General features: G+C 51.2%; 1 protein-coding gene across 5 annotated transcripts in view; it reads left to right on the top strand.

The window, feature by feature from the left end:
* FHAD1 (forkhead associated phosphopeptide binding domain 1) overlaps nt 1-14,762 on the top strand; it is a 127,853-nt gene that overhangs the window by 80,099 nt on the left and 32,992 nt on the right. For all 5 annotated transcript variants that reach the window (XR_007126988.1, XM_047728255.1, XM_047728254.1 and 2 more), the window contains 6 exons: nt 2,683-2,753; nt 4,568-4,720; nt 6,740-6,847; nt 7,085-7,192; nt 10,450-10,557; nt 12,323-12,430. Coding sequence is in view for 4 of the 5 variants with exons in the window: in XM_047728255.1 (XP_047584211.1) it covers nt 2,683-2,753; nt 4,568-4,720; nt 6,740-6,847; nt 7,085-7,192; nt 10,450-10,557; nt 12,323-12,430 (656 nt within the window). In the remaining variant the exon portion in view is untranslated. The remainder of the gene's footprint in view (nt 1-2,682; nt 2,754-4,567; nt 4,721-6,739; nt 6,848-7,084; nt 7,193-10,449; nt 10,558-12,322; nt 12,431-14,762) is intronic.

Here is a 14,762-nt window from a genome sequence, read left to right as displayed (position 1 = left end):
CGGTGCTTTCTCCAGATACAGCTCATCCCTCCATGTTGCCCCTTCTCTCCCTCTCAGGGGAGCCTGTGCACAAGGTCTGGAATTAGGACTTCCTTCTCTGGCACCTACAGCCTTTCTCTTCCTTTTATTCCTCCTCTGGCCATCAAACACGCCTCTCAAGATGACAGTCCTTCCCTGGAACCTGCTGCTTCTCTAGCTCTTTTTCTACTACTGACACTCCCGTCCCACCTATGATCTTGAGAAAGTGTGTTACGCCGTCTGTCTTCATTGCAAATGTCCTACTATGTCTTTGCCTCCTTGCTTTGTCCCTGCGTGTAACTGACATGGAGCCCCCCTGCCCGGGCGGGCCCGCCGTCTTTCCCCAGCCTGTGTTCTCGCTGGCACCCCCAACGCTCTTGGATCTCTTCCTGGAAACACTCTTACCCGCTTGGCTCTCCTGGAACTGACACACCCTGCCCGTCTGACCTTCTCCATTTGTCTTCAGCAGCCCCTTTCACCTATCCCTGCCCCTGCCTGAGTGTCTCCTCCAGGGCAGTCCTGGGTCCTCCCTTCACTCTTATCTCCTTTCTCATGAAGAGAGTCTCTATCCAGGTACTTCAACAACCCCTCCGTGGCAGCAGTGGCCAAGTGGACATCTCCACGTCCGTGCTGCCAGGAATGGTAGTCCTGATTTGGTGCCATGTAAGGCAGCAGGTGGAATGCCTGGCTGGGCCACGTCTACCGGGAGAAGACAGCTGCTCCCTCCTAATCTCAGGAAGGCCCTGCGTGAGCCGGGCTATTCCTGCTCTCTGCGGACCACCCCTCCTGACAGTCCTTCCTGTACCTCAAATTCCACATGTCTGAAAATGAGCTTGGCAGCTCCGGCCCCCACGCCACCCAACCTGTCTCTTCTGTCTGACACTGGGACTACCATCTGATCCCTAGAAAGAGCTTTCTCTCTCTCCTTTCTATCCCCCTGTCTCCCATCCTTCTTTAGAGCTTCACTCCTGAAGACCTGGACATCCATGGGCTCTCAGCCTCTAACTCACGGGAAAGGATTTAGCCCTGGGAGACACCTAGCAATGTCTGGAGACATTTTGGTTGTCACACCTGGGTGGAAGGGGCTCCTGGCATCCAACAGTGCCCAGGATGCCCCCCTACACACAAAGAATCGCCTAGCCCAACCTAGCAATAGAGCTGCGGTTAGGAAACCCAGCTAGTTCCTCCACCTCTAATTCATCCCAGCTATTTTTCTGAAAATATTCTTTTAAAAAGCTAAATGAAAAAAACACTCTTCATCAGGGCAGTTCTCTGCTCCAACAGCAATTAAAGTCCCAGTGACTCCAATGCTGGCGTCACACTGACTTGAGCCCGAGGCCGGGCACGGCTGTTTGCCAGCCTGTGGCACTTGGCCGCCACAGTTCTCAGAGCCCAGCTGCCTCACCTGTCAAACAGGATGATCAGGTGATACAGTGGGGTGATGCGTTGAGTGCTTGGCTGAGAGCCTGGCACACAATACAGGCTCAGTACACTTCAGAGATGTTTATATCAAGTTAACACTTCTTAGGCTACTGTTCTAGCCCCACCACAAACGGGCCCAGCCTTCCACTCCCGCTCCACCTTCCGAGCCCTGCCTCGTACCGTGCGTGCGTCCCAGTTAAGTACAGCACCCCCACGGGGTACGCACAGCCTTTCCCCAGCTGCCCACCTGCCTCCCCTCCGTGTTAGTCTCCTGCGGCTGCTCTCACACGTGGCACAGACGCGGCGCCTCATTCATATACAGTCCTGGAGGCCGACAGCCTGAGATCAGCAAGGCTGGGTTCTTCTGAAGGCTCTAGGGAAGGATCCATTTCTTTGCCTTTCCAGTCTCTAGAACCTTATTCCTTGCGTTCCTTGGCTTGTGGCCCTTGCCTCCATTTTTAGAGCAGCAGTGTAGCGTCTTCCAGGCTCTGTTTCTCTTACATCCCCTGTCCTCTATCTGTCTGGAGTAAGATCCTCCCAGGGGGTAATACTGCGTCTGCCCAAAAAGCCAGGCTAATTCCCTGCATCTCGAGATCCTTAACTTGGTAACATCAACAGAGTTCCTCTGCCCCGTCAGGTAACATTCACAGGCTCCAGAGATTAGGACATGGGTATCCTTGGGGACCACCATGTAGCCTGGCCTCCCACCTCTTGCATTCCAAAATGCCCTCCCCCGCCCAACTCTGACTCTTGCCTACCCACCAGTGCCCACTGGCTCCTCAGCCAAGAAGCCTCCTATGATTGCTCCAGGCGAATGACCTCTCCTCAGAGACTCTCACCCTCCCGCCCTGCGCCAGCAGTCATTTCCGTGCCACGTGGAGCCACTGCCTATTCTCATCCCACAGTTAGACCCCATATCTCAGACTGAACCTCGAGGAATAGCTTCGCCCCCCTACCCCGCCCCCTACCATACTCAGCTCATGGCTTGGCACACAGTGGACATTTAGGTGATAGGGGCTCTGCTGGGGGGTTATTTTCCACCTTCAAAAAGAAACTGGATTTGAGCCCATCCAAGGCTGACCAACCACTTTAAAAATGCACATTGGAAGGCAGCTCAGGTCTTCTTGATGGGAGGGCCGCGGTGCCCTCGTCCACCTGCGAGCAAGCTCTGTTATGACATTATTGGGAAAGCAAAGGAAGTGAATTGAATGGATATTTAACCTTCTTGCTTCTCTTTTCAAGGATTGTCTTTGTATCTGGAATATCTTCTGGTATATTATAAAAAAATTACGAGCCAAACCCAGGAACTTCAGGTAATACTTTGACTTTGAAAGTTCATTTCAGCTCCTCCTTAGTGTTTATATACCACTGTGCATTTTAACTCTTTTTTTTCTCTGTTAACGAGTCCATCCACATTCTCCAGGACATGACATGATATCCCCACTTGACACAAAAAGATTGAGACAGGGTGGCTAAGATCTCCCAGGAGGGCAAGGGCAAAGACAGGATGCTTGTTGTCTTGTATCAGAATCATCAGACAGGGGGCGCCTGGGTGGCTCAGTGGGTTAAGCCGCTGCCTTAGGCTCAGGTCATGATCTCAGGGTCCTGGGATCGAGCCCCACATTGGGCTCTCTGCTTGGCGGTGAGCCTTCTTCTCCCTCTCTCTCTGCCTGCCTTTCTGTCTACTTGTGGTCTCTCTCTCGCTTTGTCAAATAAATAAATAAAATCTTTAAAAAAAAAATCATCAGAAAGCTTTAAATGCCATCAGATCTTGAGACTTATGCTTACTAAGTACACAGCTGCCTGCAATGTAGGGAGTAGAATTACCAAAAGTTACATAAAGTCCACATTCTAGGGGCAAAGGATCCTTAGGGATTGTACCTCTCTGGTATGGTATTGCCATAACAATGCTTTGTAATAAGCACCTACAAAACTTCAGTGGCATTCCACAGTTACTGTTCACTGCTCACATACCAGGGGTCAGCCACTAGGTGGTTGCACCAGTCCTGGACAGGCTTGCCCAAGTGTCTGGGTGTTGGCTGGCCCTCGATCAGTCTAGGCTGGACTCAGCTGGAGCAGCTCCTCTCTGCCCCACCTGTCTCTCATCCTCCAGCAGGCTAGCCTGGGCATGTCCCCATGGCGATGCGGAAGTACAAGAGAAAAAGCAGCCCAGTCATGAAATGCTTTTCAGTTCTCTGGTGTGTAGCATCCCATTGGCCCAAGTAGGTCTCGTGGCTGAGTTCAATGTCAGATCAGCGTATGGGTGGGCATTGCGAGGTACATGGCCAAAGACATGGTGGAGAGAGAGTAAAGTATTGGGACCACCATTGTGATCAACCCCACAGGTCATCTAACCCAGGGATCCACAGACTTTTTCTAAAGCAAAGGGCCAGATGTTCAATATGTTAGGCTTGCAGGCCATACAGTCTCTGTCACACCTACTCACCTCAGCTGCTATAGAGTAAAAGCAGCCATAGACAATATGTAAATAAAGGAGCATGATGGGGATGGCTCTGTTCCAATAAAACTTTATAAAGATTGGCAGTGAGCCAGATTTGGCCTGTAGACAGCACTTTGTCAACCCCTGATCGGCGCATTTTTCTTATTGTACAGATATAAACATGGAACCTCAGAGGCTAGGTGACTATTTCAGTGTCACAAAGCTAGTTGATGGAAGAATCAAGAAAAAGCTCAGGCCTTCTGACCCTAGCTCACTGCTTTTTTTCTTCCACTCAGCAAATAATAACTAGCAGTTCTAGCTTCCATTAACCAAGCACCTGCTATGTGCTCAGCACTGTGCTGAAGCTTTCCATCACGGTCTCACTTAATCCTTACTCTAAGAGGCAGATACTGTTATTATCCCATTTTCTAAACGAAAAAGCATCTAGAAAGAAGTAGAGCTGAGATTCTGAGTTCTTGACCACTGAGAGTCTGGGTTCTTGATGACTCGACTCTACAGGTTCACTAGCAGAAACTAGGCTAAGCATAGTCTCTCTGTGTTTTTAAGGTTGCGTAAACCTTTGTATCCCCAAAGGTAAAAGAACTCGGAAAAGAAAAGTGTTGAAATGACTCCTTTAATTCATCCTGTCCCCCTCATCAGCTTCAGTTTCCTTTCCTCTCATTTCAGATCAAAATCCACAGTTCTCAGGAAACTCAGCAGTCTTTCATGCAAGAGAAGCTGCGGGAGCATCTGGCAGAGAAGGAGAAGCTGACTGAGGACAGGCTGCAGCAAGAGGAGAGGCTGAAAGCCAGAATCAAGCGGCTGATGGACGAGAAGGCGGTAAGGTGGTCCCTGTCATTTTCTTTACTCCTGGAAGCTGATGGAATGGCCTCTTCTGCAGGCATGTACTTGGGAGGAGAAATCTCAGCAACTCCTTGTTTGATGCTCTGGAAGTAAATTAATTAAATAGGTGAGTAACGGAGGAAGTAACACGAAGCTTGAATTCTAAAACTCAACTTGAAACAACAAAGTTATTGAAATTCCTGGAAATGGTACCTTATTAGCTCAAATACGACAGTCAATTTGCCAAGTTCAAGTCATTACTGCGGTCCTGGTTTGTAACTGACAGACTGTCTCTCAGTGCTTGCAAGACCAGCCGCACATTATTTTCGTCTTCTATCTCTCGATACATATCATAGGAAACAAATGGCCAAGATTGCCACTCACTTTTCTAAAAACGAAGCCAGTTACAAGACACTTTTCAGCAGCCCCTCTCAAATTTAAAGATGCCCAGGAAGTCCCTGGGGAGTCTGTTAAAATGCAGATTCTGACTCAGGAAGGTTGGGGCAGAAACTGGCAATCTGCGTTCCAACCAGCTCCCAGCTGGTGCTGACAGCACAGGTCTGCAGACCACATTTTCAGCAGCAAATCTTAGAGGGTGATTTTCCCAGAGTTGCCTGATAAGCACTACCTGGACTCCTGTTAAAAATACAGATTCTCAGGGCACCTGAGTGGCTTAGTTGGTTAAGTGGCTACTTTCGGCTCAGGTCATGATCCCAGGGTCCTGGGATCAAGCCCCGCATCGGTCTCCCTGCTCGGCGGGGAGTCTGCTTCTCCCTCTGCCCCTCTCTCCCTCCCTCCCCCACCTTTCTCTCTCTCTCTCTCTGTCAAATAAAAACCCCAGCCCAGACCCACTACACCAGAATCTCTGGAGAAGGCCAGGAAACTGCATATAATGAACTCATTCTCATCTTTGTCCAAGAGTCGGCCCTTTTTTATATTCAGGGATTGCCATGAATTTTTAACTACTTCATTGCCATCACCCTACATCAAGAGGCTCATAACTTTGGATGTGCTTTTGTCATTTAGGAGATTAAATAAAGTCCTAATGCTTAACTGACTGAGTCACCTAGGAGCCCCGTGGGGGTCCCAATTTTAAATGAACCTTCCTTAGACCATAAGACACCATCACCCTCACCCTTTCTAAAAATACATGTGTCAAAATTTATTAAACTCCTCCTCATGAATCCCAACTCATTTGAAGACTGTTTGAATAGTAAGAAATTCTAGGTTGCTTTATCAAGCTAACCCTTATTTAATATGAGCTGTAAACATGTACTTGACTTGTGCACACACTCATGGTTTAGATCAGGGTCAGCAAACTTTTTCCATAGAGCCAAATGGTATATATTTTCAGTTTTGCAGGCCACGCTGCTCTGTCATGACTGCTCAGCTCTGCTATTGTAAGTGCAAAGGCAGTCATAGGCAATCTACAAACAGTGAGCAAGGAAGTGTTCCAATAAAACTTTATTTACAAAATGCAGACAACGGGCCAGATTTGGCTGGTAGGCCATGGCTTGCCAACCGCTGGCTTAGAAAAGAGGCTCTTGAGTCAACGGACCAGGATTCGAATCCCTGCTCATGTGATTTGCTAGTAAATTTGACAGATCCTTAATCCTTCTAAGTCTGTTTCCTCCTCTGCAAAGTGGAGATCTCAGAAGAAATGACCGACCCTTATTAATGAACGATGATCACCTGCCAAGTGGTCTGTGTTCAGCCTGTCATCTGCCCCTCACATTCACCCAGTGAAGGAAGCACTATTACCCTCCCTGTTGTAAAGATAGGGAGACTGGGGCGTCTTTTGCTTCTCACCTTCCTAAGGTCAGGCACCCAGAAAGGCCCAACCTGGGGCTCTGATCTGGGGCCTTCTTACTCTGGATCCTTTGCTCCTAGCTATGCACAGTCTCCCCAGTGGGCTTGTGGTAGGAGCAAAGAGCTAGCCCGTGCAATGCCTGGCACGGAGTTCAGAATTCCTGCCATGGAAACTCTGTCTATTAAACAATAGTCATTGACTTTCAGGCTTTGGAGGAAAGCATTACTCAAGAGAAAAACAGAGCAAAAGAAACATTAGAAGAAGAACAAAACAGAATCCAAGAGCTGGAGAATCGCTTAGCCCGCCAGAAGAAGGTAGGCAGCTGGGGGAGACAGAGTCGGCCTGAACCCAAATCGGGGTCACACACCCTGGGAGGACCAACCTGGGGCTCCAGTCCGAGGCTGCCCGCTCTGGATCCCTTGCTCCTGCTGCCTGTGGTCTCCCCCGTGGGTTAGTGGAGAGCAGCGAAGGGCTACTGGCGCAGTTCCTGGCAGAGTCTGGGTTCCTACCATGGCGACAATGTCTATTAAACAATGGCTTTTGGATTGCAGGTCTGGGAGGAAAACATTATGCAAGAGAAAAGCAGAGTGAAGGAAGCATTAGAAGAAGAACAGAAGAGGGTCCAAGAGCTGGAGAATCGCTTAGCCCGCCAGAAGGAGGTATGCAGCTGGGGGGGGACTGTCGGCTAGAAACCAAATCCGGCTTGCGGGCCATGTGGCAGTGAGCTCTGAACCACGGATGAGTGGGAAGAGTGTGGCAGAGCTTTCCTACAGCTATCTGTCCTCAGGAGGGTTCGGCTACTCTGGAAAGCAGTAGGGCTCGAGGTGAGAGCCCTGGAGTCCTAACTTGGACAACCCAGTTGGAAAAATTGTAAACAGCAGAAGTACAGACATAGATAGGACTTGAGAGACAAGTTGGGGCTGGTGACACGAGCATCTTCTTCATGGAGATTGTGTGCCAAAGCATGGACGTGGAGGAGGTACAGAGTTCTGGGACTTCAGGGCTGTGTCAGTCCTCCAGCAATATCCTTACATCCAGCCTTCAGCTCTGCCATCTGGGAACTTTCTGCAGGCCAGGCCAGTCCAACCCAGTGGTGATGCCTCAGGCTGGCAGAAAATTCTTCCTTTAAGTTGAGCACAAGCAAACTCTTTCTCCCAGAAGAACGTCAATCCCCCACTGTTCTCCTGGGCTCCTGCAAGTCCTGTCCACCTCCTCGTCCACATAATAACTTTTAGAGGCTTGAAAATAGAGACACCTGCTGCTCTCCAGACCCAAATGCCCTTATTTCTCCTGGAGCCTGGCCTTGGTCCCCTCCTTTGGCCTGCTCTGTTCTCTAGAAGGCACAGATAGGCAGCTCCCTGGCTTACAAGGGCCCAGGGGCATGTTATGTTTGGTCCCCAAGTATTTTATTTTGAATTCATAACATTTACTTAAAAATCCAGATTTCCATCCTCTCCTGAAAAGTCGGAAAATCTGGCCCCATTTCCACGTGGCAGAAGCGACGGGAGCTCACACAAGCGGCAGTGATTTCCCACTGTCCCCACCATCCCCTGTCGCGTTCATCACAGCCCACTTCCTTGCTGGCCCCTGTCTAGCCCTTGTAGTCATCTGGGTTGGCAATCCCCACTCTGTTTTCTTCCCGAAGTGCGATAGCCAAAACCAGACCCAGGGCAGGACTCTTCTCCCCTGTTGAAGATTTTGTGCTTGTACTGATGCTCCCAAACCAGCTTTGGGGAGAGCTCTATGACATCATCGGCACAAGCTTAATTTGTGGTCACCCTTGGACCTCAGAGTCTTTTTCACGTACTGTTCTCATGAGCTCTTGCACCCCGAGGCAGCTCAGAGGGGTGAAGAGTTCAGGCCTTGTAGCCACGTGCAACGCAGTTTCAAATCCTGGCTTGACGACATATGGGCCTCAGCAGATCGCTCAGGATCTCCTGACTTTAAGCGTAGCTGTGAGGGCTGGCAGCCATGCACAGTGCAGTGCTTGACCCCAAATTGTTGCTCAGCCCATGTAGCTGTTGGAATAGGCACAGAGTTGTGTGTGAATAGCTTTGATAACAGGTACATCCTCCCCTGTAGACCCCTCCCCATCCTTCACTGCTCAGTGACGTCCTCACCCACCCACTGCTGCGGGAGAGACAATGAGTTGGGCCGGGCAGAGCCCCTGTGATGCCATCTGATCCAAGGAGGGAAGACGTTTATGTGCTGGGTGTCACCTGGGGTCACCTGCATGGCTGTGCTTGGCGACCCATGTAAACAGTGTCACTGAGGACTTGCCCTGAGTTATCTTTCGAGGGGTGCTGACAAGGAACAGAGTCTCCCAAGGGTTCACAGGGGCCAAACGCCACTGAGAGGTCAACAGCTCAGCTCAGGGGCCCGGAGAAGGCCCTTGAATTTAGAGATGTCGAGGTCATAGGGGACGTCAGGAGAGAGATTTAAGGAAGAAGGCATGATGGGGTCAGCCTTATTGTAGGGAGGAGCTGTGGCCAGGTCATCCCAAGCCTAGGAAAACGGCAACCTACCTACAGCAGAATGTCTCTGTGGTTTCTTGACGGGCAAATCTGAGATAAAAGTCCCAGACACAGACTTTAATCAACCTCAAACGGCTATTCGGTTTTTGTCCTTATTAGACCTTCTGTCACATCATCAGATGAATCTTTAAGGAAAAGGATGCTAGGTCATAATGCGGGTTTCGAGGTGACGTGAAAGGTGAATTCCCATTACCTGCCTGGGAACTTGGGAGCAGAGCAGCAGAGAGGGCCAGGGCCCATGTGTGTTGAGTCACAGGGACAGTCTTCCCCTTAGTGCCCCCTCCGCTGCAAAGGAGCTGCTGAGAGCAAAGTCGTGAGTGTAGACGCGAGCTCAATGCGGTGGAGCCCACCTTAAATCACCTCGAAGTGCTGGGAAGTCTCTTTCACGAATGCCGGGAACCCCGACCCCCCAGTGTTCAGGAGCAGTGTGCCGCTGCCTGTGATGCTGCCGTTCTTCTGCTTTCTTCAGGGCTGCTACTGGAGCAGCTGAGCGTTGGGATTTTTTTAAATGACTTTTCACTGCAAAATAGTTAGCACTTCAGCCAGGTTCATCTGGGCTGGCTAATCTGGAGCCCTAACCACGGGTTACAATGGAGACCATGCTCCAAGTTCCAGATGTCTTACCGTCAAGCCAGTGCTTAGAACTCAACCCATTTGAAAGCTATGGTGCCCTTTCTTGCAATGACTAGAAACAGGGGCCTTGTGGGCAACTCCGATCCTTTGGGATTGGCGTCAGCCATTTAATTCCTAAATAAAATTCCTTGAGCACAAGCACTGAACCACACTTTCCCCCATAAGCCCTCTCTGAGCTCCACGTGTGAGGTTCACCCCCACCCCTTCTAGAAACTGCCACGTTGGGGCTCATGAGTTCAACATACTGTCCACATCTTGAAACCTGATTCTCTTTAGGAGATTTATTTTAATAATAGGGTATCCATTATTAATGAGATTCTCTCTTCTTATCAGAGAGGCTGCCTGGTGCAGTGATAAGAGCTCAGACTCCAAAATAGACAGAGCCGGTTCCCTCTGCTCACGTGGCCCTAGGCAAGGGCCTCTGGGCACAGGCAGTGGGCCATCCTCCGCAGGGGGCCCAAATCCTGACCTCACCTCCAACAGACTGCATGACCCCTGGGCCTTGTGCAACTTTCTGTTCCTTGGTTTTCTCATCTACAAATGGGGGACACTAACTCATCCGCTAGGGTTACCGTGATAGGATTCACTATGTGTGACAAGCTGGCCGTGGGCCCCCAGTGTGGGATTCTCACCCCACCCCTGCCGACCCCCAGTGTGGGAGCTGCTACCACTATCAGTAATATGGCCAGAATGAGCAGTCTCCCCGCGAAATGCACAAGCAACCAAAAAGACTGGTCATTGATTTTCAGATTTTGGAGAACAGCATGGCCTATGAGAAAAGGAAAGCAAAGGAAGCTTTAGAGACAGAAAGGAGAAGAGTTCAAGATCTGGAGAACCACTTGACCCAACAGAAGGAGGTATGGGGAGCAGAGAGAGAAATGGGCCATAGCAGCCAAAAACCCCTATGGTACGAACTCCAAGGCCAGACGTGAGGCCCTGGTTCTGTGCCCCAAAGGAGAGAGAGTATGGCTGGCCAGTGGGCAGGTGCTGAGCAGCACTTCCATAAGAAGTGACCAATGTCACGTACAACTCACTAGCTGAATGACCTAGGTCAGGTCACTTGACCTCCTGGGCCTCAGTTGCTTCCTCTGTAAAATGGGTGTGGCCTGGCAGGAGTAAATGAATTAATAAAGACAGAGGATTTAAGACTACACCTTGCACATGGAGGGCCCTCTACAGAACCATTCCCCGCTCAGCCACTGAGGGCAGAGGGTTGCGCTCCAGGAGAGAACCCTTGGGTCCGGGTCTGGGTCAGTCCCCCAGCCAGCCTCTCCCTCCTCCTCACTGAAAGGTATTTATGATGCAATCCAGCACGGGCACAGTAGACAGACACTCGCTCCCAGCTCTGGTCTCCTGGTTTCATAGACTTTTTGTAGAGACACAAAGAGTTGTGGAGTAAGATGGCAGAGACCGGTACATAACAAGCTTGCATGGCAGTTCCACGGGTAAGTGCCCGAGGTCCGGAGTAGATGAGAAGAAGTACACCCTTGGGGAGAGGGTGACAGTGGTTTGGGCAGGCCTGGGCACCATGCCTGGGGAATGCTGGAGACATCCACCTCTAGCCACCCCCACCAGCCTGGGGACTGGGCCCACCAGCCACACTGGCCTGGAGCCTCCATGAAAGGCAGACCCACGGCTGAGAGGAGAGGTGTCACTCAGGTTAACCCAAACACGCCAACCACCCCTCTCCCAAGAAGTCAAAAAACGGCTCTCAGGAGCTGGAGGCCAGGGAGAGAACTTAGTGACTTATAGTGGCAGCTCCATTAGCTGGGCTCCAAGGACACAGGCGACACAGACTTGGCCTGGTCCTCAAGGAACTCCCAGAAACACAGTACTGACCCCATGAATTTTTCACTTCTGTTTCATTCGTCCACCCACAAATGCTGCCCAAGCACCTAGCATGGGCCAGGCCCTGTTGGGCGTTGGGTACATCACAGTGCACAAGAAGGACCAGAGCTGTGTCCTCTCAGTGCTCCCACTCTAGGCTGAGGGACAGACCCCACAGAACCAGGTGCCCACAATAACTCCAGGGCCACAAACCTGGGAGAAGATCAAAGGGGTGGGCTAGAGAGTGGCCACAGGCAGGAAGGCCTCTCCGAGGAGGTGACATTGGAATGAGACCTGGAGGGGAGAAGAAGAATGAAGGGAACATCTAGGGTGAGAAAATGCCACTGAGTAACGTGGCCCAGCTGCGGAATCCAAGGACCTCCCTTAGCCGCAGGGACAGGGCAGCAGTGTGAGGAAGGAAGGAAAGCTCGAACAAGATGAAGCCGGATGAGGGGCCCGGGGAAGAAAGCCGGAGGGAGTTGCAAAGGGGGTAAAGCATGAAAGCCTGGTAGGCGAAAAGTGCTGATTCTGGTTCAAACCCCAGCTCTGTCCCACCGTGCTGTTTGACCCTGGGCAAGCGCCTTGCTGTCTCTGTGCCCCCATCTGTACATGGGTGTAGTGACCAAACTACCTAGACGTTTGTTAGGAGAAGTCAACATATTCGTTACCAAGTTCCTGAGCCCTTGCTCCAAACCCTGACTCACCGGTCTCCATGGTTACTAATCCTGGCTTCCCTCATGGTGCCCCTTCCCTTCCTTTCTCACTACACTCCCTCAGACCAGTTGTCACTTCCAGATTTCAGAGAGCAGCCTCGCCTACGAGAAACACAAAGCGAAAGAGGCCATAGAGCAGGAAAAGAAGAAGGTGCAAGATCTGGAGAACTACATCACCAAGCAGAAGGAGGTGAGTCTCAGAGGGGCAGACGCGGAGGCGCCCAGCACAGTTAAGAGCAGGGCTCTGGAGACAGGTGGTCTGGGTTTGAATCCCACCTCTGCCGCTTTCTGCCCATGCGACCTGAGGCAAGTGTATTACCATCTCTGTGCCTACATTTCCCTGCTTATGAAATCCAGATGATGCCAGTAGATCAGCCTCATTGAGTGGTGAGGCTTGATTGCTAACAAGCTCATAAACACATGGGAAAGTGTCCAGCAGTCAGTGAATGCTCTGTGTGTTGCCTGCCATTATTATTACTATTATTATTATTATTATTGATTATTACTATAAGCTTACAGCTGGGAAGTGGAGGGCACAACTGAACCCCACACCGTTCCCCTCCTCTCCCTACTATCCTTGGACAGTGTGTGGCCTCAGCTGTCTGGGGTCGCAGAGGGTATGTCAGGAGGGGGACACCTGAATTTCTCATCACCTGGACAGCAGCATCTCCGCCAGAACTTGTCCCCATGGGTGTTGTGACCTACCCAGTCAAACCACATTTACAGTTGTTCCTGGGAGGAGCAGACACCATAGGAGCACGGGCTATTGTATGGGACCCTGTCTTAGGCACCTCTGCGCTATATAGGACAGAATTTACTCCTCCTGGGTCCCGACAGTACAAGGGACACACACACACAATGGCTCATGTCACAAAAGTCAAGGCAAGGGATCAAATGCGCAACCTGACAACAGGGGGTTAAACTTCAATGCAGGTAAATACAATTTCAGAGGACTCTGAAGACCAGATGGGACAAGAAAGCTCTTTGCATCTATTCCCATCAATCTTAGATCATTTTCTTTAAAGCAAGATTCTCAAACATGAGCGTGCATAGAGTCCCTTAGAGGAGGGGCAGTGTTCATTATCAAGTACCTGCCCAGGTGAGGGCAGTGGCCAGGTGAGGTGGGGAGAATGGTGTGTGTCCAATGCAGGGGTGGCAGCGGGGGCACGGCAGACAGTCCAGCAAAGATCTTGGCAGTGGGACTGTGTCAGCCTGAGCAGGGAGTGAGGTCAAGCTGTTGTCAGCAGCTGTGCCCAGAGGGTCCCTTATACAGACGGCCCAGGGGTAGGGTCTTGAGGCACGGGCTCCTGCATGGTGCAGGGGACTCTGTGCTCAACTAAGTATGAGCAGAGAAGCAGGTCTCTGCCTCTGGGGAGGGTGAGGTTTTAATGAGGAGGTCCGGAAACCCAGTGGCCGCATGGTTAGGGCTGGGCACTGGTGTGGTGGTGTAACCTCTGTACACTCTTTGTCCTCATACTGCCTCGGTGACAGCTGCCATGTCCTCACTGGCAGAATGCAGCTTGCTGGGCTCACGCTCTGGGGCTCTGCTGAGATGCCCTGACGCACTCGGTGCCCGGTGCCCAGTGCGCGTGTGGCAAGCATTTAAAGAGGCGTCAGTATCATCATCATTTTCAGCTGCAACACGCCAAGCAGCACAGAATCCCACAGGACAGGCCGAAGGGGGCAGCCTCTTACGACTGGCAGGGCTGGGGCTGGACCATCTTAGCAGACTTGGCGGCAGGCAAATGCCAGCCTCGTGCAGGGAGGCGAGTCAGAGCCCAGGTGGGGCGGGCGGCCTGTGCAGAGCAGGGCAAGGGGGTGGGCAGCCGTGGACACTGGGCTCCAACCGCCGGGCTGCTGGAAAGACCATCTTTTTCTCCAGGGCCACGCAGCCCCAAAAACTCATCCTACCCCCAGCACCGCCTTCCCTAGCATAATTTTCATTTTTCTTTTTGCCAATAATGTATGTTCACTCAAGAAAATGTAAAAGACACAGACCAGCAAGAAGAGGAAGATGTAAAATTGCCATAGTTCCAATCCCCCGAAATAACCAATATTTACATTTCAGATCGTATCTCTTCGGGCCCTTGTCTGTGCACACACGCATATACTTAAAATATGTGTCTGTGAACTCTGTATTTGTATGGGAGCGTCACCGCAAGGATTCCAAGCTGCAAATTGAGTTTTCCAACCGCCCTGCTCCGTGTACCTCCTGGGACTTGTGTGGGTGAGGCTGGTCCTCAGTCCCCGTCTCCACGTCACCAGACCTGAGGGCTTCATGTGCTCAGTTCCAAACTATCCCAGACATCAGTTTTTGGACACAAGCCTTTGAAGGCTGGAGAGAGCCTGAAGCCACAGGCATGGCAGGTCCACCGGTACAGGAGGCCTCTCCCCTCTACTTTGACTCTCCTGCCCCACCTCCCAAGAAGCCAGGTACTTCCCAACGGAAGGCCCGCATTCCAGCTTGACGCCAAACGCCTTGACCTGAACATTCACCAGCACGTCACTTCCCGAACACAACC

The sequence above is a fragment of the Lutra lutra genome, chromosome 4 (assembly GCF_902655055.1).
Source record: "Lutra lutra chromosome 4, mLutLut1.2, whole genome shotgun sequence".
Classification (NCBI taxonomy): Eukaryota; Metazoa; Chordata; class Mammalia; order Carnivora; family Mustelidae; genus Lutra; species Lutra lutra.
This window is presented reverse-complemented; position numbering and strand designations above follow the sequence as displayed.